This window comes from Cibotium barometz, chromosome 26 (genome assembly GCF_041138505.1).
Source record: "Cibotium barometz isolate CiBa-2024 chromosome 26, ASM4113850v1, whole genome shotgun sequence".
Lineage (NCBI taxonomy): Eukaryota > Viridiplantae > Streptophyta > Polypodiopsida > Cyatheales > Cibotiaceae > Cibotium > Cibotium barometz.
In genome coordinates, this window is record NC_141071.1 from 34,980,715 (window position 1) to 35,005,759 (window position 25,045).

The window sequence follows — 25,045 nt, forward strand, 5'->3', positions numbered from 1 at the left end:
GGTTGGTTGATACAAGAGTCTCTTGTATATATTTCAGAATTTCTTGGTCAGGTGGACAGCTCTTTGCCACGACTATGGAGCAATGAAGAGGACTTGAGGATGACCTCTATTATGCCTTAAGGAAAAGGACAGAGTAAAGTAATTGATAAAATATTGATTGATGATCTCAATTTCACTTGCATCCTTAATAGTGATGTGATGAGCAGATGGGTTACAAGATATGAGGATGCAAAGACAAAAAGGCAAGCAGAAAGAGCTCTCTTTCGGAGGCAACATGGCTCTCGTAAGGCGTACCCTAAGCATCTAGCAACACTTCCGAATGATATCCATGTTGATTGGTTGCATGAGGAAATGGAGAGAGCAGAGAGCAACGAGGGGCTGCATATCACGCGACGGAAGAATGGGAGTATGCACGAGGATGCATGTTAAAGGTACATAGAACTAATATTTTGCATTAGTTGTAAGTGATTTGCTTTTAATATTTATTCACATTGCTTACACAAATATTGCTTCTATTTTGGTTCAGTGCACTATGTTCAATGCTATATGGTGTGAAGGCAAGCATTTTCGAACACAAAGAATTGATGAAAAGAGGAATACACAAGATTGCAGTGTCATTAGTAGCTTTGAGGGAGCTAATGGAAAAATGGATGATTATTGTGGCACAACCCAAGACATATTTAGGCTTGACTTTTGTCGCTTCTTTGTGTATGTTTTGGATGTCAAATGGCAAATGAACGTGGTGGAAAAAGGGCCTAATGCAACGATAAAACGCCATGCAAGTGGCTATGTAACTATTGACTCTACAAAGTTTTGGCAAACAAAGAAAGATAGGCTCGTATTGCCACAACAATGTGAGCAGGTATGCAAATGGCTATGTAACTATTGACTCTACAAAGTTTTGGCAAACAAAGAAAGATAGGCTCGTATTGCCACAACAATGTGAGCAGGTATGCATTTTCTTACTAATGTGTTTCATGTACATATATATCTAAGCTCGCGTACGCCTTGACTTTTGATATGCTAATTAATTACTGTAGTATGTGTATTTGAGTAGGTTATCTATCTACCAATGGTGCATGACATTAAATGGTGGTACGTCATCCCTATTCCACCACATTCCAAAGTGATGTATAATACATTCACTGATATGGAGCATATGGAGGATGTAACAAGCCGCAATGAAGATGATGTCGAACATGCCAATGAAGATGTTGTGATCGATGATCAAGAAATAAGAGATGATCATGATAATGAGGATGAGTGTGCCATTTCTCATGATCATGAGAATGACCCTACCATTGAGGATGATGGTGATGTTGATGAGGATGATCAAGACATCGATACCATTATCAATGGACAGAATATCAATAGTGGAATAAATTTAATCGTTGCCTTACAAATTGATCAAATGGATATTGATGTTGATCGTTTGGCAAGGATGGATCTTATTGAAGATGAGATCAAACCCTAACAAATCCGTCACTGTATCGTTCTAAATTGATGACATTTCTATTGTATGTGTTGTCTTTTAATTATCATCTCATGATTTATTTTTGAATATATTTCATTGTTGTAAATGCATGTAGTGGGATTGCATAATGATATATACTGTAATGTACCATGAGATGGTTTAAAGAAAATAGTTTTTAATTTTGTAAAGGAATTCAGTTTTTTCTAATAAAGCATGTATTGATGCGTGTATTATATACTTCACATACTCCATCAACATAATTTAAGGTCAATCACATGGGCAAGTAGGAACATTACTAAATCTAAGAAAGAATACGTCCTTAAAGTTTCCCTAAGTGGCACTTATAAAGAAAATTTTACCCAGTCCTCATAAGGTCTTTTAGTTCTATGAATACATGTAATGATATGCAAGAAAAAGTTCAAAATTGAGAGTGAGTTAGGATACACCTGAGCAAGTGGAAAATCTAGTCCATATTGAGGTTGCATGTCCACTACTGCAAGTTGTAAATATGGATCTAGTCTACACAACTGCACCTCAATAACTTGTAAATTATACTCATCCTAGCAAGCTCATCATCCAGATAACCATAGTTTGTAAGCATGCTCTGATTCAACGTCACTAGGCTAATTTTCCCCCTGACTTGGGTTTTCTCTTGAGATATATATTTGCTCTCTGGTATACTAGGAAATGGTCTGAGTGCATCCTCACTGTGATCTGGCATGGGTACTATAAGTAAGCGAGCTAATTTTTCTAAGAGCACCCACCATTCTCCAGAAGGGACAAGGAGTCAAAAACATTACAACAATAAATGATGATGTAAGTCCATAAGTTCTTGCCATCCTCCTGTGCTCTACAAGTTGTTCCTATGCAGTTCTATCTTGATAGGGTCCTCCACTGTGGGTAATGTACACTCATGTGATCGTGTCATTATGATATCTCTACTACCATGGACTGCAATAGTCCTGTGACATAGCACCTAAAATGAATTGTACAGTGCTAACATAAGTAAGACGTTGTGTACCACATGTGTTGCGCACAGGTAAATCATGGTGCAAGGGGATGAAGTTGTAGGTACAATAAGTCCACAAAGATGGCTCCACGACATCTCTCCCCTAGTGGTGCATAAAAAAAGAGTGAGTAGGTTTGGTAAGGATGAATACTTACTTGCCCTTGATAGTACCATTCTTGGCAATCCGCGTCCAGGATATGGTCACTCACATCGGTCCACGAAAAGTCCATGCTCATGACGTGTATCCACAATAGAGTTGTACTTCATTCTATTGTTTTGACATGTGCTCTTTCTCATTATCTTTAAAAAAAATTAATGGTTAGTTGGATATTTAGTATGTGTATAGGTGCTATATTGCTGTACATGTTAGTGTACAAATGAAGAGGAAATCAGTCCTTGTTTCTTAGGGGAAGGTAAGGTTCACTCCTAGTGGACATGATCAAGCACTTGCTATAGTGCAAAAGATAGAACAGAGTCATGATACTAATCTTGTGGAAAGAAGGGCCACTTGGCTAAGGATTGCAAGACCAAAGGTAAAGCCAAGGCCAGGGCCAAGTTTTCAAAGAAGGGCAATGATCATATATAGGATGATGACTCTAATAAATCCAGTGATACTTCTAGTGTCCCCAAGGCTGTAATAGCCAGGGAGGACCTGGGTGGTCAGCTTCTATAATTATACAGATAGTTTTCTGTGGGATCCCAACTACGCCCTCCGCACACCGGATTCCCGGTATAGCTGATAGGCGCGAAAGCAGCTCCCTCTTGCACGGGGCAGGGTTTCCCACTCAGGTGCTCGCCCTCAAATGTCCGGACACGAGACTAAGCTAGTGGTCATTCCAAAAACCAAAACCAGGAAAATTTTTCTGTGGGATCCCAACTACCCCCTCCACACACCAGATTCCCGGTATAGCTGATAGGCGCGAAAGCAGCTCCCTCTTGCACGGGACAGGGTTTCCCACTCAGGGCCTCGCCCTCAAATGTCCGGACACGAGACTAAGCTAGTGGTCATTCCAAAAACCAAAACCAGGAAAATTTCCCATGCTCGAAAAAATGGGGACGATTCCACCATTTATTTTCTTAACAAATTTTTCTAACGAGGTCAAGATACTAAACTAACCTTCATCTCAATAAACCAGATAGAAGGGAAACTATTACAGACTTACCTTGAAGGGATCAACGCTTTTTTCCTAATTGAATTAGGCACAGCCGTTGATCTATTCATTAGAGAAGTCTTCAGGCTTTTATTTAACTACTCGAGTTCTAAGCGTATTCCTATTAATCAATTTTTTAACTACTCGAGTTCTAAGCGTATTCCTATTAATCAATTTTATTATTAAAACTCTACTGATTCCAACCTATGGGTTAGCCACTACCCACCCACTAGAATTAGTAGAACCAGACAAGTACTCACCCACCCATAATTGAATGCCCCATCCGGCCCATGGGTTAGCCACTGCCCGACCACTAGAATTAGTAGAACCAGACAAGTACTCACCCACCCATAATTGAATGCCTTTCTTAACTTTTGCTTTAGAATACAGATACGCACACACTCCTCTTTAAACTTTAACTTTTAAAACCAATCCATTGATAAATAATTATTGGTTACAGATGTCATAACTCAAAATTTCCATTCAATCCTTGTTTCTCACAAAACAGTATCACTAACTCAAAATTTCCATTCAATCCTTGTTTGTCACAAAACAGTATCACTCTAGACTCTCCGTTGAGACCAACAGGTCAGCAACGAGATCCAGTAATAGACTACAATAATCATTAGGAAAATTTTGGACTCAAAAGAGGGCTGTTTCAACAATAATATAATAATAGACACATAGATTGAGTGACATGTAATCTACGAACGAGATTCACCGGTGTGGTGGGACCTCTGTACAAACCCACCCAAAACGTGGAGAAACTCTTATCTTCATGAAATATTAAAAAAAACCATCACCTTGTCTTAAAATATTTAAAACCGTTTTTTTGTCAGAAACTAACACAATAAAAGAATGTTTTCCACATTCCTCTGTTAGACGTGGAGCACTAAAAAATTCTTTCCACCACCCCTAGAACTAATGAAGCTTGAATGCTTGGAATAGATAGATACACATTCTCCTGGTTATTCCCTCAACTTGGTTCCACTTTTGAATCTCGAAACATCTTTGGCGCCCAAAAGAACACACCGTCCCTCATTTCTTCTTCCCTCCTTGATCCACAAAAGCGGTTAGCCCAGTCAACCACTTTCTGCTACTTGTTCTTTCTCATACGTCTGTTAATCTATCATGGCACCCGAAATGTAAGATTCCTCCCCCAACCCCTTTTTGATGTATAGTATCTTCTCCTGTAATCAATCCCTCTTCAGAAATATAAAGGCCTTGTTTCTAACTGTTTTAGCCTAGAGAGAGAAAAATATGCTAGAGAGAGAATATTCAGATTATGAATATTTTTGGATGGAAAAATAACTCATCTTATTAAAATAAGTTCCCCTGAAACAGAAATTCAAAAAGAATTTTCCAATGTGCAATTGGAATTAATTGGAAATAAGTATAAAGAACCTTAGTCTAAGGGTCTAGATTTTCAGGAATTTTTAGATTATGGTCCAATTAAGGTTCCTATGGGCCAATAGCATCAATCCATGTGTAGGGAGGAGATAAATCCTATTTGTAAAAGAAGATACCCAAAAATGAGTAAATGCTCACATAAGATGAAGAGTTGAAAATGTACAAGATTTATTAGTAAAAAAACTATGAGCAATATTAAAGATATGAGATATTTTGGGTATCCAAAAATGAGTAAATGCTCACATAAGATGAAGAGTTGAAAATGTACAAGGTTTATTAGTAAATAAACACATATGTAAGGAAGGGGAGTTCTTTAAAGGAGGTGCATATTTCACATAAGATGAAGAGTTGAAAATGTACAAGGTTTATTAGTAAAAAAACTATGACACATATGTAAGGAAGAGGAGTTCTTTAAAGGAGGTGCATATTTCACATAAGATGAAGAGTTGAAAATGTACAAGGTTTATTAGTAAAAAAACTATGAGCAATAAAATTTTGACACATATGTAAGGAAGGGGAATTCTTTAAAGGAGGTGCATATTTCACATGCTTGAATGAGTTTTAAACTCAAAAATAATGTGATATTTTTATCTCTCATCTCTCTTGAACCAAACCAAATCAAAATGGAACCAAACCGAATCAAAAAGTAACCAAACTAGGTCCAAATCTAGTCCAAATTCAACCAAACTGACTTGGAAAATTCTAGAATCAGTTTGTTTGGTTAGGAGCTCAAATTTTCCTATAAATAGAAGCCTCCCCTTGTTGAAAAAAAAATATAGTCTCTTATGCTTTGTTACTCTACTCCACCTAAGCCAAAATATATAGTCTCTTATGCTTTGTTACTCTACTCCACCTAAGCCAAATTAGATAGAGTCTTATGCTTTGTTACTCTACTCCACCTAAGCCAAAATATATAGTCTCTTATGCTTTGTTACTCTACTCCACCTAAGCCAAAATATATAGTCTCTTATGCTTTGTTACTCTACTCCACCTAAGCCAAATTAGATAGAGTCTTATGCCTTGTTACTCTACTCCATCTAAGCCAAAATATATAGTGTCTTATGCTTTGTCACTCTACTCCACCTAAGCCAAATTAGATAGAGTCTTATGCTTTGTTACTCTACCCCACCTAAGCCAAATTAGATGGAGTCTTATGCCTTGTTACTCTACTCCACCTAAGCCAAATTAGATAGAGTCTTATGCTTGTTACTCTACTCCACCTAAGCCAAAATATAGAGTGTCTTATGCATTGTTACTCTACTCTACCTAAGCCAAGAGTTGTGAATTCTTTAATAATTCACTAGTTTTGATACTTCTCTCTTTCTTCAATCCCCATTGGTGGCTCCATCAACATACTAAACCAATTGATTGGTTGGGGGCCTCTACCGTGAATAAAGAATCAAGCAAATTATAAGGTAAGTATATTGAATTTTGATCTTTCTATAATTTCTTAATGATTCTCTCTTCTCAACCCCTCTCAAGCTTGAGAAGTTTAATTGGTATGGTTTTTTAAATGCTATTGAAGTTAATTGGTGAATAGTAGTGAAGAGTTACATAATTTAATAAATGCTATAGAAGTTAATTTTCATTTATGTTTAAATTCTAATGATTTTTATGTAATTTCGCTCTCTCACTCAAGAAATGGTCATACTCATGAACCATTCTCAATCCAAATGAAGCTTTTCATAAAGCCTTTCCTTAATCCAAGATTAAGCTATGCTTGAGGCCAAATTAATGGCTTTTTGCTATGCTTTTAGTTTATGCACATTGATGATTCAATCCATTATGGATTGATGACCCAATTAGAGACCATTCTAATTGTTTTCTTAATGATCCAATTAGAGACCATTATGGATTGATGACCCAATTAGAGACCATTCTAATTGTTTTCTTAATGATCCAATTAGAGACCATTATGGATTGATGATCCAATTAGAGACCATTATGGATTAATGATCCAATTAGAGACCATTCTAATTATTTCTTTAATAACGAGCTTTATCCCTTAGAAAAAAATTGAGATTTATCAGTCATAGTAGCGGAGCTATGGCAAAATTTTTATAGAAATTACGCATAAAATAAATTCATTCAAAGTATAAAAAGAGGAATTCCTACCATATTCTAGGAACTATCATCCTAGATTAATTAAAAGAATTTTATTATGCATGGAGATGTGGATGTTGCATGTAGATGTAGATGTATGGATGTGAGTGTGAATGTGGAGGTGGATGTATGCATGGGACGTGGATGTATGCATGTAGAAATAGATGTGTAGATGAGGATGTAAATGGAGATGTGGATGGATGCATGTAGATGTAGAGGTATAGATGTAGATGTGAATGGAGATGTGGATGTATACATGTAGATGTAGATGTATAGATGTAGATGTGGATGTGGAGGTGGATGGATGCATGTAGATGTAGATGTATAGATGTAGATGGGAATGGAGATATGGATGTATGCATGTAGATGTAGTTGTGAATGGAGATGTATATGTATACATGTAGATGTAGATGTATAGATGTAGATGTGGATGTGGATGGGGATGTATGCATGTAGATGTAGGTGTATAGACGTAGATGTGGATGTAGAGGTGGATGTATGCATGTAGATGTAGATGTATAGATGTGGATGTGAATGTGGAGTGGATGTATGCATGTAGATGTAGATGTATGGAGGTGAATGTGAATGTGGATGTGGATGCAGTATGCATAGGGATGTAGATGTATGCATGTAGATGTGAATGTACGCATATAGTTGTGGATGTATGGATGTGAATATACGATTGTGATGTGAGGGAATCTGAAGTGATGAGATGGAAATGATGTGATGGGATGAGTATACATATAAATGGAATATGGAATAAGTAATGTAGATTGAGGAGGGATAATGTGGAAAAATGAAAGTTAAAATAGAAATTGTATTGTAAACTGTTTGTAAATGCTGTTTGTAAATGCTGTCTGTAAATGATTGTTTTATGTCAAGAATGCTGGGGGGAGCATTTTGACCGTCTTGTGATTAAGGTCGTGATGAGAAAGTTGCAACTGCTGACGGGGAGTCAATGAAGGACGTCTCGCGTAGCAAGGTCGGCCGAGGTCTTGACCAGCCTCGGTGCGATTAAAATGGTGAGCTTCCGGTACGGTGGATGAGGGGCCAAGGAAGCGGCCTATGCGTGAAGCGCTAGGTTACCTGCGAAGGATCCTAGAGGGTGCTGACCATACGGTGCTCGGGCTCTGGGTTGCCTAGGATACCCACGCGTGCGTCGAGGAAGATATTGGAACAGAGTTGGAGTTGTTTTCTGAAATCGAGCATGGATCTGGTTGATTGACCTTGCTGGTCTTCAATGGATGAGTCCATGGCTCCTTATATGGATCTGTTGGTTGATCTTGCTGATCTTCAACGAGAGTCCATCATGTTAAGTGATTATATTGCCAAGTATTATGGGCTAGGAACTATCGAAACGGCTCCTGAGCGTTCTAGTTGCCAATGATGCCATAGATACTCTGATGAAGGAATGATGGGAAATTAATAATCAATTGGATAAATTGGAAGATGGTGATCAATGATACTATGGTTTTATTAAAGGATTGTTTTAAACTGGTTGAATCTGGTTGAAAAAGGCAATTTCATATTGGGTGTGTGAGTGGTGTGACTAGTTTTATTTTGCATGAACATCCGGCTAGGGGGCCTTGGAACTCTTTTCCTTGGTACCCGGGACAAAACCTAACCAAATTTTTAATTGGATCCCATCACTACAGTGGTTGGGCGGTTGGCTAATCCATGGGATTGGATGGGGTTAGGCTGGACTGATGGATCCGTAAATCGAGACTCAAACTTTTGTTTTTACGATAGAAAAAAAAAATCCCGGACAGAAACTGTTCTATGGATAGGAATCAACGGCTGTGCCTCTTGAATGGGGAAAAAAGCGTTGATCCCAATGATCCAAGTGCAAGTTTCTTCCTTGAACTGACTAAGTATCTTATAGATGTAATCGGATCATCTCGATCAGAAATGATCTTGACTACGTTAGAGTAAAAAGTTATCCTGGTGGAATCGCCCGTGCTTTCCGGTAGAGGAAGTTTTTCTGGGTTCGGTTTTTGGAACAACCGACGGATTAGTCTCTTATCCGGATATCCGTGGGCGAGGCCCCGAGTGTGGGACCCCTGTCCCGCGCGAGAAGCGCTACTTCCGCTGCTAGTACCCTGAATCCGTTGCTCGGTGGGAACAGGGATCTTACAGTTGGTATCAGAGCATTTGGTTAATAAAGATCAACTGAGAAGACAAATATATCAAAAATTTATCAAGAGACACAAAAAGATTATAATTGTGTGAGATAATTCATACAATTTGATATTCAAACTGAAACTCGTAATTTGGTAATTGGGTCTTCAGATGGAAGTACCACAATTATATAGAATCCCTGACTTGCTTGAGGCCTAGACATGATAGTATTTACCTTATAATTCCAAGGGCCATGATTACCCGTATATACCGAGAGTATACTGCAGCTCTTTACTGACAGTATATACGAGTAAATCTAAGACTTGAAATTATAAGTGTTAATGCTATCTAGATGATGATTTCGAATGTGATTGATATGATTTTTAATTCTGTTTGAGAATGGATGAATTGATTTGGATTCTGATTGAAAATGCTGATTGAAAAATGTTGATTTTTAAAAAATTAGTTGAAATATAATGAAACCACAATGAGGGGGAATGGGACGAGTCCCTGTGATGATATTCATAACTAGAATGATGATAATGAATTCAGCAAATCACTATGAGGTTAGTGGGTTGTACTGTCAGATTGCTACTGTTAATACTTGACCGGTAGATCAAGTTAAGGGATGTCAAATTGAGAACTTGCTTGATTGAAATTTCCGTGGAGGAATGTTCCGAAGGAAACTTTTCGGTCTAATGGACCATTATCATGTTAAAGATATGAATGATATGATCTGAATGAATTGTTATTTAATGATGAGTTCTATATAAGGGATATTTATCCCAGTGTTCTGTTGGGTTGACCAGAATATAAGGAACCCCAGAATAAAATTGGATCTTAAGAAAAAGAGCTGTCCTTTACCTTGCGAGATGAGGACATCTCGCATTTTTTAAGTGGGGTAGAATGTAAGATTCCTCCCCAGCCTTTGAGGTATACAGGAGTAAGAATCTCCCTTTCTGATCTTATAATTATTCCCTCTCTAAAATAAAAGAAAGTTTCTGTTTAAAAAAGGAAGACCCTTTCCCTAGAATACTTTCTCAGGAGTCCCACCTGTTTTAAAGATTTAGAACAATGAGTTCAGAAGTGAGAATCGGTGTTTTGGATACCAAGGTTTTGGTTTTCATTCGAGTACGGCCCAAAAGAAGTTCTTTATCTCTTGGGGAGTATAAGAAGTTATCCCCCAGATATTGTGACCCTTATATCTGAATTCAATGAAAGTAGGTGACTTAGCTTACAAGCTTCTTTTATCTCCTCATCTCAAAATTCTTAATGCTTTCTATAGAAAAATGTGTCAAACACAAATCATGGAAAGACGGTAAAACTTCAGTGGCAAGTTACCGTTGGCTTCTAGGTTACGCTAGCTCCTTCCTTTATATAAGTCGTAACTTTTACTTGTCGCTCACAGTAATCTTACTCCCATCAATCTCCTTTCTTTCTTAATCTCCTTCATGGCTTGGCAACAGGAATTAGTTTTATCCCTGATGATTTCTCACCTTCAAGACGCAAGAGAGTCTGTGAAGAAAGACTTTATAGAACAGTATGAGCGCTCACTTTTTCCTCACCTAGGAACTTCTGTAGCGCAGACCAAATGGCGGACCTATCAAAACATAACTAGGGTAACACCCTGGGGTCAGCAGCACTTTCGTAACAATGTCCGCTTGGCCATGGTTATTGAAGCTTTGGGTTTGGGTCCCCGATACTACTGCGTCATGAGATCAAGACATCTTGGGTTTTCTGAGCGGGTCTTCTTACTGGCGTGTTTTCTTCCTCATGAGAAGATATGCCTTTACCCCGTTTTTGGCTTGCCTCTCAGAGGTCCTTTTGTTAGATCACCTCATACCACTGAGATAGGTGCGGCAATAACCAGCAGAATCATTCCCATAGATGAGTTACCCTATACTTGTGCAGCTTTGTGAGGACTGCTTTTGTGACCATATGATGGACGGGCTTATGGAAGTGTAAAGAGTTCTTTTATCTTTACTGTATAAGTTCCGAGAATGAATAAAGATTAAATCTTGTTCTTATTTTGAATCCTGCTCTCTTTAAGACTTTTCTTGGTGGTTAATCTTGATTAAAATTTTTCTCTAAGTCTCATATTCGTGCATCTTGCGAAATTATCCCAAGTTGCGAGATGAGGACATCTCGCGTTTTTTAAGTGGGGTAGAATGTAAGATTCCTCCCCCAACCCCTTTTTGATGTATAGTATCTTCTCCTGTAATCAATCCCTCTTCAAAAATATAAAGGCCTTGTTTCTAACTGTTTTAGCCTAGAGAGAGAAAAATATGCTAGAGAGAGAATATTCAGATTATGAATATTTTTGGATGGAAAAATAACTCATCTTATTAAAATAAGTTCCCCTGAAACAGAAATTCAAAAAGAATTTTCCAATGTGCAATTGGAATTAATTGGAAATAAGTATAAAGAACCTTAGTCTAAGGGTCTAGATTTTCAGGAATTTTTAGATTATGGTCCAATTAAGGTTCCTATGGGCCAATAGCATCAATCCATGTGTAGGGAGGAGATAAATCCTATTTGTAAAAGAAGATACCCAAAAATGAGTAAATGCTCACATAAGATGAAGAGTTGAAAATGTACAAGATTTATTAGTAAAAAAACTATGAGCAATATTAAAGATATGAGATATTTTGGGTATCCAAAAATGAGTAAATGCTCACATAAGATGAAGAGTTGAAAATGTACAAGGTTTATTAGTAAATAAACACATATGTAAGGAAGGGGAGTTCTTTAAAGGAGGTGCATATTTCACATAAGATGAAGAGTTGAAAATGTACAAGGTTTATTAGTAAAAAAACTATGACACATATGTAAGGAAGAGGAGTTCTTTAAAGGAGGTGCATATTTCACATAAGATGAAGAGTTGAAAATGTACAAGGTTTATTAGTAAAAAAACTATGAGCAATAAAATTTTGACACATATGTAAGGAAGGGGAATTCTTTAAAGGAGGTGCATATTTCACATGCTTGAATGAGTTTTAAACTCAAAAATAATGTGATATTTTTATCTCTCATCTCTCTTGAACCAAACCAAATCAAAATGGAACCAAACCGAATCAAAAAGTAACCAAACTAGGTCCAAATTTAGTCCAAATTCAACCAAACTGACTTGGAAAATTCTAGAATCAGTTTGTTTGGTTAGGAGCTCAAATTTTCCTATAAATAGAAGCCTCCCCTTGTTGAAAAAAAAATATAGTCTCTTATGCTTTGTTACTCTACTCCACCTAAGCCAAAATATATAGTCTCTTATGCTTTGTTACTCTACTCCACCTAAGCCAAATTAGATAGAGTCTTATGCTTTGTTACTCTACTCCACCTAAGCCAAAATATATAGTCTCTTATGCTTTGTTACTCTACTCCACCTAAGCCAAAATATATAGTCTCTTATGCTTTGTTACTCTACTCCACCTAAGCCAAATTAGATAGAGTCTTATGCCTTGTTACTCTACTCCATCTAAGCCAAAATATATAGTGTCTTATGCTTTGTCACTCTACTCCACCTAAGCCAAATTAGATAGAGTCTTATGCTTTGTTACTCTACCCCACCTAAGCCAAATTAGATGGAGTCTTATGCCTTGTTACTCTACTCCACCTAAGCCAAATTAGATAGAGTCTTATGCTTGTTACTCTACTCCACCTAAGCCAAAATATAGAGTGTCTTATGCATTGTTACTCTACTCTACCTAAGCCAAGAGTTGTGAATTCTTTAATAATTCACTAGTTTTGATACTTCTCTCTTTCTTCAATCCCCATTGGTGGCTCCATCAACATACTAAACCAATTGATTGGTTGGGGGCCTCTACCGTGAATAAAGAATCAAGCAAATTATAAGGTAAGTATATTGAATTTTGATCTTTCTATAATTTCTTAATGATTCTCTCTTCTCAACCCCTCTCAAGCTTGAGAAGTTTAATTGGTATGGTTTTTTAAATGCTATTGAAGTTAATTGGTGAATAGTAGTGAAGAGTTACATAATTTAATAAATGCTATAGAAGTTAATTTTCATTTATGTTTAAATTCTAATGATTTTTATGTAATTTCGCTCTCTCACTCAAGAAATGGTCATACTCATGAACCATTCTCAATCCAAATGAAGCTTTTCATAAAGCCTTTCCTTAATCCAAGATTAAGCTATGCTTGAGGCCAAATTAATGGCTTTTTGCTATGCTTTTAGTTTATGCACATTGATGATTCAATCCATTATGGATTGATGACCCAATTAGAGACCATTCTAATTGTTTTCTTAATGATCCAATTAGAGACCATTATGGATTGATGATCCAATTAGAGACCATTATGGATTAATGATCCAATTAGAGACCATTCTAATTATTTCTTTAATAACGAGCTTTATCCCTTAGAAAAAAATTGAGATTTATCAGTCATAGTAGCGGAGCTATGGCAAAATTTTTATAGAAATTACGCATAAAATAAATTCATTCAAAGTATAAAAAGAGGAATTCCTACCATATTCTAGGAACTATCATCCTAGATTAATTAAAAGAATTTTATTATGCATGGAGATGTGGATGTTGCATGTAGATGTAGATGTATGGATGTGAGTGTGAATGTGGAGGTGGATGTATGCATGGGACGTGGATGTATGCATGTAGAAATAGATGTGTAGATGAGGATGTAAATGGAGATGTGGATGGATGCATGTAGATGTAGAGGTATAGATGTAGATGTGAATGGAGATGTGGATGTATACATGTAGATGTAGATGTATAGATGTAGATGTGGATGTGGAGGTGGATGGATGCATGTAGATGTAGATGTATAGATGTAGATGGGAATGGAGATATGGATGTATGCATGTAGATGTAGTTGTGAATGGAGATGTATATGTATACATGTAGATGTAGATGTATAGATGTAGATGTGGATGTGGATGGGGATGTATGCATGTAGATGTAGGTGTATAGACGTAGATGTGGATGTAGAGGTGGATGTATGCATGTAGATGTAGATGTATAGATGTGGATGTGAATGTGGAGTGGATGTATGCATGTAGATGTAGATGTATGGAGGTGAATGTGAATGTGGATGTGGATGCAGTATGCATAGGGATGTAGATGTATGCATGTAGATGTGAATGTACGCATATAGTTGTGGATGTATGGATGTGAATATACGATTGTGATGTGAGGGAATCTGAAGTGATGAGATGGAAATGATGTGATGGGATGAGTATACATATAAATGGAATATGGAATAAGTAATGTAGATTGAGGAGGGATAATGTGGAAAAATGAAAGTTAAAATAGAAATTGTATTGTAAACTGTTTGTAAATGCTGTTTGTAAATGCTGTCTGTAAATGATTGTTTTATGTCAAGAATGCTGGGGGGAGCATTTTGACCGTCTTGTGATTAAGGTCGTGATGAGAAAGTTGCAACTGCTGACGGGGAGTCAATGAAGGACGTCTCGCGTAGCAAGGTCGGCCGAGGTCTTGACCAGCCTCGGTGCGATTAAAATGGTGAGCTTCCGGTACGGTGGATGAGGGGCCAAGGAAGCGGCCTATGCGTGAAGCGCTAGGTTACCTGCGAAGGATCCTAGAGGGTGCTGACCATACGGTGCTCGGGCTCTGGGTTGCCTAGGATACCCACGCGTGCGTCGAGGAAGATATTGGAACAGAGTTGGAGTTGTTTTCTGAAATCGAGCATGGATCTGGTTGATTGACCTTGCTGGTCTTCAATGGATGAGTCCATGGCTCCTTATATGGATCTGTTGGTTGATCTTGCTGATCTTCAACGAGAGTCCATCATGTTAAGTGATTATATTGCCAAGTATTATGGGCTAGGAACTATCGAAACGGCTCCTGAGCGTTCTAGTTGCCAATGATGCCATAGATACTCTGATGAAGGAATGATGGGAAATTAATAATCAATTGGATAAATTGGAAGATGGTGATCAATGATACTATGGTTTTATTAAAGGATTGTTTTAAACTGGTTGAATCTGGTTGAAAAAGGCAATTTCATATTGGGTGTGTGAGTGGTGTGACTAGTTTTATTTTGCATGAACATCCGGCTAGGGGGCCTTGGAACTCTTTTCCTTGGTACCCGGGACAAAACCTAACCAAATTTTTAATTGGATCCCATCACTACAGTGGTTGGGCGGTTGGCTAATCCATGGGATTGGATGGGGTTAGGCTGGACTGATGGATCCGTAAATCGAGACTCAAACTTTTGTTTTTACGATAGAAAAAAAAAATCCCGGACAGAAACTGTTCTATGGATAGGAATCAACGGCTGTGCCTCTTGAATGGGGAAAAAAGCATTGATCCCAATGATCCAAGTGCAAGTTTCTTCCTTGAACTGACTAAGTATCTTATAGATGTAATCGGATCATCTCGATCAGAAATGATCTTGACTACGTTAGAGTAAAAAGTTATCCTGGTGGAATCGCCCGTGCTTTCCGGTAGAGGAAGTTTTTCCGGGTTCGGTTTTTGGAACAACCGACGGATTAGTCTCTTATCCGGATATCCGTGGGCGAGGCCCCGAGTGTGGGACCCCTGTCCCGCGCGAGAAGCGCTACTTCCGCTGCTAGTACCCTGAATCCGTTGCTCGGTGGGAACAGGGATCTTACACGAAAGTGGACTGAAATGAGCAAGAAGCAGTATCTCATCTATTGTGTTGTATAACATAAAAGACGAGAACGAAGAATGGATTCCCCAAGTTTACAGGAAGTACTCTTGGGTCACTATGCAGCCAGGAAAACAAGGCCACTACCGAGTGAAGGGAAAGGCATCTGAAGACTTGGCCAAACATTGGAAAGGAAGGATCCTTGACTTTAAGATGGCACCAGGAGGGAAAACTGTCAAAGAAGTGTTGATCCAGCATGTATTCATGCAAAAAGAGATCAACGTGGGACCATTGGAAGGACTTCCAAGACACAGACCACATTGTAAGTGCTTGTGTTTTGTATTTCAATGTTGCAAATAAGGTGATTGATATACATTTTTCTGCCTTGCACAGATTTGTACCCATCCAATCTTCAGGAGTGGGAGCCTGCACAATGCTTGACGGGATTCTTGAATGTCGTACATGGTGAGGTGGGGGAACTTCAATATGAAGGTCGTGCACCAAGTGATCTCGCAAGAAGTAGAACATATTTCTATGACTCATTTTATACCTTGCCCACTCAATCGAGTCGACATGTTGGAACGTATTCCGTTGCCCGCACTTGATAGTCCTGAGTGGCCATTGCTTGACACAGAAGTGATAGAGTCATACAGGACCAAAATGTTTAATGATATTAAATGTGCTATGAAGCCTAGCATTGGTGCAAGAAATGTGCACTTAAGTTTGTTTGTTCCAATTGCATGCTTTGTTCATTTATTTTCTGATTGTAAACAATTGAGAAAAACTAGAACAACTTTTGTGTGCAAAGATGTAGATGAAGTCTGGCTTGATCATTTGTTTGACAAAGGTTGGAGAGTGAAATCATCAAAGGGAGATGATTTGATCGAATGTCGATTGAACACCTCCGACATTGCATTTCGGTGAGTGTTATAACATTATAATGTATTTTTGTGAAACAGTTACAACGCTTATTTGATTATACTCGGAAAATTATCCTAATGATATTTTGGAATCAGATACTATATTGCCAGGCAACATCTGTGCATGTCATTTACTTATAGAAGGTGGCGATGGATCAACAACAACTGGGAAAGCATGGACCAAGATACAAGAGATAGCAGCCACTCTTGCTTGATAGATATAGTTATGATTCGACAGGGTCACCCATCTTTGACATTGGAAGTGGAAGAGAATTGGACTCTCGAATATGTTAGGAAGGAATTAGAAGTAGCTATTCAGAATCCTCCAGATCAATTTTGCTTCAAGCTCGATGGTCGGAAGCTAAGTAAAAGAAGAGAGCATCAGATCATTTGTAAAGATGTTGCAGCCCCACATGAATTGGAGGCACTAGAAGATATATGATGTGACCATGTATACGGTGACAATGTATTTTTTATATGCAATAAATTTATCTATTCAGAACATTGCTTTTGTAATGCTTTATTGTTTAAAACAATGTAATGAAGGCAAGAATTCCCCAATTGAATTTTTATGTACACAAAAAAGGCTTAAAGTAAGAAAGCAAGCAGTGAAGGAACACAGTAGCAAATTTGATCCTCTGATTTTCAAATGAAAAGTGTATTTACAATTGATGTTCTCTCTCCAATACATGTATAGCTGCATATTTACAAATGTACATTTGTTGGAAGAAGGAAAAAACTATTTATTACTGGAACCCATAGGTATCGGCTTCAGGATGGAGCCATGGCTCTTCTCACAAGTATGGAGCCCATGTAAGAGGCTCAGGGGGGCCTATCCCCCCTCGTGGATTGGGCGGGATGAAGTCCACTGGCCCGTCTGGAGGCATAACTTCAGCGACCTCGATCAATTTCGCAATCGTTTCCTCCCTAAATGTTTGGACGTCTAGGTCCACGTAGCGAGACATTGATGGAAACTGCCATCACAATTCATCAAGGCATAAATAAGATCAACATGCCAATATATAAGAAGATAGACAAGAGCACGCATGCGTATGGAGCTGAAAATGCTTACATCCTCTGAAGGGAGCTGAAAAATGCTTCGTAGCAGCAACATTGCATTAAGTGCAACCCTCCACCCACAGCTGTAGCCATCTTCTTGTTTGGGGACACTAACCCTTCGGATGGTCGATCGATCCAGGGTGTCGATGTCCATGCTGAGGCTCTCGTAAGCTGCCATTAGTTTCCTGACTCCACTGTAAACAGAGACCAATCATTATCCTGATCAATCCGGACTCCTAACTCAAACAATAATATGTATCTTAATGATTTTTACTTACAGCAAAACATTTCCATGGACACCAGATGTCGAATTTGTAAGGTAAATGACATTTTCTTGCACGTCGACTAGTAGAAGACTCCAATGGGAACTGCACAATAGATTTCTATTAGTTTCAATCCAAAGGAAGCACTATATAACTCGTGTACGGTGATTCCTATAAACATCATGCAAGAGAGAGAGAGAGAGAGAGAGAGACAAACTCACTTTTCATGATATGCCAAAAAAAATACTCGGGCATCGTCCAACTGGACCTCCCGAAACCAGTTTCGCACATCGAGGTACAGAACTGACTCTACGAGCAACAGTGTTGAGACCAGTGAATCAATCTGGAACACTCGTTGCTGTACATCCTCGGGCAATAGCGAAATAACAAAACTTCACAAGGAAACATATCAAGAGTGAGGCATCAACTTTAAGAGCCAAGAATGAAAAATTGTGGGAGGACAGAGAAAAGAGTATACCTTAAAACACATCTGAGCACTTTGTCGTTGACTTCAGTTTTGGGATCAAACAAAATGTTGATTTCTTCAGCATGAATCGGGAAATAACATCTATGTCCTCTAATATTAAAGGGTACATAGAACTCCGGCAACAAAAATTGCAGCGCCTCCCGATTCATGGCGTGGAGTGCGCGAACATTTTTCCTTTTTGTTTGCAATGCAAGCATTGCAGCTTGATGTTCCCTTTGAGCGCTTGTCATTAAATTTGCCCGAGTCTGATGTTCATGATCTGGACCTCCCTCGGTCACCTCTTCAATTCTCACTTTTTGTACAGGACGGACATCCAAAATTTGTAACATTCGTTCATCAGTAAACGTAACTAGTCTAAGTAACTTATCGTATCTGAAACGAAGGGCTACTAGGCTGAAAAAATCTTTGTTCATTACTGTCACCCTGTTTGCGTGGGCAGCAAGGACGTAACTATCCAAAAAAAATTCGATCATCCAATCTTCTGTGGCCTCCTGCAAGCAAGACAAGGCCGATGCCTTCCACCTAAACAAAATTCCATTCTGCTCACAAATTCTCCTGGCAAGCCTCTGGAAAGGCAATCTGGGAATAGCAGCTGTCGGGTGCTTCATAAACTTTTTGATTTCTCGGAGGGCTACCGAATGCTCTGCGAAACGCCTTAGTCTAGGCTGCATTTTGGACAATCGGGAAGGACTGCTTGATTTCCTGGATCTTGAGGCTTTCAGAACGCCCATCTTCTTCCCAGTAGATGAGGGAGCTGCATTGTCAATGGGTCTAGCTGTATGCCTTACACGAGCCATCTGAAAACGCAAGAAAAAGCAGAAAACTTTGCTATTCAGTAGTACACGATTAACAATTCACCATAAAGCGAGAGAGGGTGGCCAAGAAAGCAATATGCACTTCCTCGCATTATGGTGAATCCATTCACCATAACGCGAGATGAAGGCCCACAGAAACACAATAATCCTTCTCGCATTATGGTGAATTCATTGACACCAATAAGAGGCGGATTATCGTGCATCCTTTGAGCTTCGATCTTGCGTTATAGTGATTTGATTCACTATAACGTGAGACTAAGAGCCAGTCAAAGCAAAACAATCCTCCTCGCGTTATAGTGAATCGATCTACTACAACGGGAGGAGGGTTCTCCCGAATCTCTTACCATTCCGTCTTGCATTTTGGTGATTCGATTCACCATAACACATAGAGCAGTATTGAGATTCTAATGACTCGTCGTCTGCTTTACGGTGAATCGAATCACCATGACAGAGGGCAAACAGTCGAAGAGAAAACAATGGCAGAGGGCAAACAGTCGAAGGAAAAACAAAACAATCAAGTATTATACAAGAAACTCACAAAACAATCAAGTAATACACTTTCATCACATTCTATGAGTGGGAATGGATGGAGACTATCGTGTAGGAGGTGAATTAATTGACACCAATAAGAGGTGGATTATCGTGAATCCTTTGCCCCTTGGTCTTGCGTTATGGTGAATCGATTCACCATAACGCGAGTCTAAGGGCCAGTCAAAGCAAAACAATCCTTCTCGCGTTATAGTGAATCGATTTTCTACAAGAGGAGGAGGATTATCGCGCGAATCTCTTACGTTTGCCTTCTGCCATGGTGATTCGATTCACCATAAGACATGGAGCTTATTGAGATTCTAATGGCCCGTCGTGTGCTTTAAGGTGAATCGAATCACCACGGCAGAAGACAAACAGTCGAAGAAAAAACAAAACAAACAAGCAATATACAAGAAACTTACAAAACAATCAAGTAGTATACAAAAACTTACATTTCTTGCGTGCGAATGGATGGAGACTGTCCTGCAGGAGGTGGAAAATCGGTTCAGTACTGTGGCGGTAGTCGGAAGTCACCTGGAGGCAAGCAGGAGGACGGGACAAGGCAAAATCGATAAGAGGACGAAAAGGTGGCGTGATTAACGGCTTTGATTAGTCTTTAGAGCGAACACACACGTGCTGGCGGGCTGCCAGGGTGACTAGGCGGCGCTGACGTATCGCATAGCATTAAAAAGGGCTTTGATTAAACTTTATAGCTTGTACACGTGCTAGGTACACGGCGGGCTGCCACGTGGCATTCATGGAATGGCGGGTGAAAACGCGGCGCTGACGTGTCGCGTAGCATTAAAAATGGATTTTCTAGGATACTCATCTCATTTATTGCCTCTCTTGGAGTTCGTATTCTTATTTATCTCCCCACCAACGGCCTTCATCTCCATCAACGACTGACTATCTCCTCCAACCCTCCATCAATCATCCTCCTGTATCCAACGTCAAAGACAAACCTCCAACCTCCTTCATCTCCATCTCCTGCGACGATTGTATACAATTCGTTTTCCTGGTATTTTATCTCTTTTGTGCTTCCTTCTTCTTTTGTTATTTCGTTGTTTTGGTTTCAGTCGTGGAGAACTTCTTGCTTTGTCTTTTCATCGCGTTAAGGTGAATTGAAAACCTATGACTCCTCGCCTTATGGTGAATTGACTGCGAAGAAGAGTATTTTAATTCGTTTGGCACCTCCTCTCTCAGTATGGGTACTGGAGAACTATCTTTATTTGTAATTCACCATAACGTAAGAGGCATTGCCAAAGGATGATAAAGTTATCATGTTGCGGTGAATCAATTCACCATAACGCGAGCGAAGGTCCCATAGGAAGCACAATATTCCTCCTCGCATTATGGTGAATCGATTCACCATAACGCGAGAAGAGGTCCTTGACTTAGCTGCAATTTTATTTGCGTTAGGGAAAATAGATTCACTACAACGCGAGGAGGAATACCTGGATTCCTCTGGCATCTCCTCTTGCGTTATGTTGAATCCATTCACACCACACAGAGATTTGTTGTTTAAGATCGACTGTCTCTTGATTCATTGCTTGAACTAATATTTTCCATGTCTTATCTACACCCTTGATTTCAGCCATGGCGCAAGTTCAAGTCGAGTTTGATGTGGACGAAGAGCTTAAAGAAACACCTGCAACTCTATTATATGACTTCCTCTACAAATGTCGACATCATGATTTACACCCTGCAATTTCGTTGATGTTCAATTGCGATTTTTCTCTGGAGGATACATTTTCTAGCCATCATGGATACTTCGAAGAGGCAAAGCAAGAGTTTGACGAGCTCACAAATGAAGAACCAATGATGATTGATGGGAAAAATCACATTCATTTTAATCTCAAGGTGTCGCCGGAGAAGAAGCAGAGGTTAAACAGGGATTGGCACAAGGTGCCATGTGATAAGAAGAGAGCTTTGCTATGCCCTTTTCACAAAAGAAAATGCCGCTTGATGGAATACTCTTATGCCTTCTTATGCTTCTTGCACATGAACGTGCAATTAACAGATGAAGAATGTACAGAGCCGCATGCAACAAATGAAAGTGAAGACACGATTTCTCGTCAGGCTAGTCCCACCGTTGAGGATGTTGCTGAAAAGGAGGACACTCCTCATGTGATTGAGGAGTTCAATGTTGAAGAAGAGAGGAAGCTCAGTTCGGCGGTTGATATTGAGGCAGTTAGAGAACAAAACAGTGATATAGGTCAGCTTGTGATTGAATCAGATGACTCCTCCCCCATTCCAACGCCATTACTCCCCTCCTACCAAGTAGGAGATTCAGAGTATATATTGCTGACAGACATACAACATGTATTTAACTTAAGGGAGGACCATTGCATAGATTTCATAGCTCAAAATCTGGAGGTCGATGACAATTTTGTAGATGATGATGGGATAGACAAGTACTTACTAGTGGATAGCCATGTGAAAGACACCGAGTTCCTATCTGCTGCAGCAACACTAAAGATGATCTATGCTGATGCCCTTAGATATGAAGGAAAAGATGCCACAGAGGAAGAGCTACAAGAAGCAAGGGACAGACTAAATATCACCAACATGGGAGGGTTTAGGGATGTGCCAAATAAGTCAGCGGAAACCGTTCCTAGTTCGAGCACTAATTTATGGCAAGATGCCTTGCTTGAAGCAGATGAGAACCAAGAGGTCAGTTTTTTTTTGTTGTGGATTTGGCTTTATCAACTTTGTCCTGAAATGTTTGGTGATGTTGTTTCTGGCTAATGCTCCTTTATTTTTTCAGTTGGAAATATATGAAGACTCATTCCTCAAACGTGCTTCAGGCAAGCGTATGGGGGGATTGGGCCACGATTCGACACTAGGAACATATATACATCGCCTAAAATTTCCTCAAATTGTGATATTTCACGCTAGCTTCTCCAAGGATAATGCCAGTTTTCCTCTGATAGCGATAAAGACTCTATCCAGGTATTTAGGTGGCTATCACTTAAGGCTGAATGCAAACAAGGCAATACTTCTGGAGCGGCAAGCAGCTGTTCGAATTTTTGGAGAGGGACCTGGAGTATATTCGTTAAGATGTAAATATTATTTAACATATGCTGCTTACGGGTTGGCATGTGGAATCACAGATCCTAATCTGTTGAGTGATTGCGGAAAGAAGCATCTTCTTAGAATAGCAAGGCCAAAGGTCCCTGTTGTGCCATTGATAGAGGATGAAGAAGATGATGCAGAAACGTCATCAAAAAAGGCTCGGCTGGGGGAAGTCTCTGCTCCACATTAACAAATTTAGATTGTTCCAGTTGCTAAGAAGTTTCGTCATATTTCTCAATACTCTTCTTGTTTACCATTACAAACTATGAAATGTATATATATTGGAAACATTTATATGGGACATAGATGAAAGCTCTTGTTCTTTTAAAATCTTTCCCAGTTACATCATTGTTTTACAATATATATTTCAATGATCAATTTTCTTCCACACTCTGCCCTGTCTTTGTCGTTGTCTTAGCCATTCAGCATGATTCTGCTTTCCCTGTGAGGAGACATATATTGAACGTTTCTGTTCAGCTTGAACCTTTCTTATTGCACATGACACAGCTGATTCAGCATGTTTGATCTTCACACGAGCCCTCACTTGAATCCGCCTATACCACCACTGACATAGTTGCTTCATGGGATTACTTTTCTTTATTCCTCCTCCATGTTGTGTGGCCCTTTGATAGGCACAACGTGCTTGCCAATGAGATCTTTCCATGCCTTGGGTAGACCAAATCCCAAGGCTTCCATACTCTTCCGCAAAAAAGGTTCCATGTGCATGCAAAATGTGCTACAAATGCTCAACAACAACAAGACATTTAGTATCGTACAATATTTTTTGAACAACAAAAAAAACTCAAAGCTGTAGGTTTTCAAGTAATAACCATGTATTGTGTCAAGTTTGTCGCACCCCATGCCTTTTCATAGCTAGTGTAGAACTCTGTCACAACTGCCTCAAATTTCTCAACATCCCCATCTTCAAACCTTGCTTTTTGCAACAAAGGTGCTAGGCGATCAAGTGCCAACCACGCTTTGGCCTTTGCCACCCTTGCTTGTCCTGAAGAGCCTCGATCAGGTACAGCTGCATGAAGCTTCCTCCACACCTCAAAATCTGTACCCAGATGACCTCTCTGGGTATGATTAGATAAGAACTTTCTGGCTTTTGCACCTCCAAAACATGGTTTGCTAGGAACATTTCCGGTCCTCCCTGATCTTCTCAAGTCCTTCTCAATCTTCACTTGACCACAATGTAAACCTGCATCTGAAAGCACTTGCTCTATTTTTTTAATAGTTCTTTCACTCTCTACTGTTGGTTTCATATTCCATGAAAATTCGATGTACATGTAGACTAGTTTCTCAATTATTCTAACCAGCGCATGCAAAACACAAATATGAACTCTGATCAAAGGGATAGGAAGAATTGGATCCCAATTAGGATCCACTCCTGGAGCATCATGATTTGGGGGTTCACGCCTATTACTGATTGCATTTAGGCATTTCCATTCTCTCTCTTTTCCTCCTTTGGAGACACCTCGTTCGGTCATACAATACAGGCAAGGATACTTGGCCATTGCTCCTTGGGAAATAGCAAACATGCATTTCAAGGTTTTAAGATCTGCAGCCAGGTGCCATTCAACCTCATATTCACCATATCCTTCTACATAAAGCTTTTCGCCATTGGATAGTGGAAGGAAGCTCAGTTTGGTTGAAGTACCACTTCAGAATTTCATGGGTCTCTGTTGGAACCTGTTAACAACAACTGTTAGATTGTCTACATCATAACAAGAGGATAGCAACATAATATTCTTTTTTTTAAAATGGATAGCACGTCACCTCAAATGCAGCCAGCCACCAAATCTCATTTTTGGATTGTACACTAAAGTGCTTCTCATCAGCATGACTGATACTTGCATCCAAAGCTCTATTCATTAAAGTAATGCTAACCCTTTCCAGCTTCTGTCCTTTGATCACCTCACTCTCATCAAGTTTCAAAACAAATTTCAGCCTTCCATTGCACTCATGTACACTGATGTCATAAAATTTCACCATAGCCATTTGTAATTTCTGAACATCCATGATGAAAT

The 25,045-nt window shown here is 39.2% G+C and overlaps 1 protein-coding gene across 1 annotated transcript in view; it reads right to left on the minus strand.

Moving 5' to 3' along the window:
- LOC147623899 (uncharacterized) overlaps window positions 1–24,280 on the minus strand; it is a 46,584-nt gene extending 22,304 nt beyond the window's left edge. The window contains exons 1-2 of the mRNA XM_086820824.1: window positions 23,846–24,280; window positions 23,470–23,751 (exon numbers count right to left, since the gene is read on the minus strand). Of these exons, the coding sequence (XP_086676950.1) occupies window positions 23,470–23,751; window positions 23,846–24,280 (717 nt within the window). The remainder of the gene's footprint in view (window positions 1–23,469; window positions 23,752–23,845) is intronic.
- Between the last annotated feature and the right edge of the window lie 765 nt (window positions 24,281–25,045).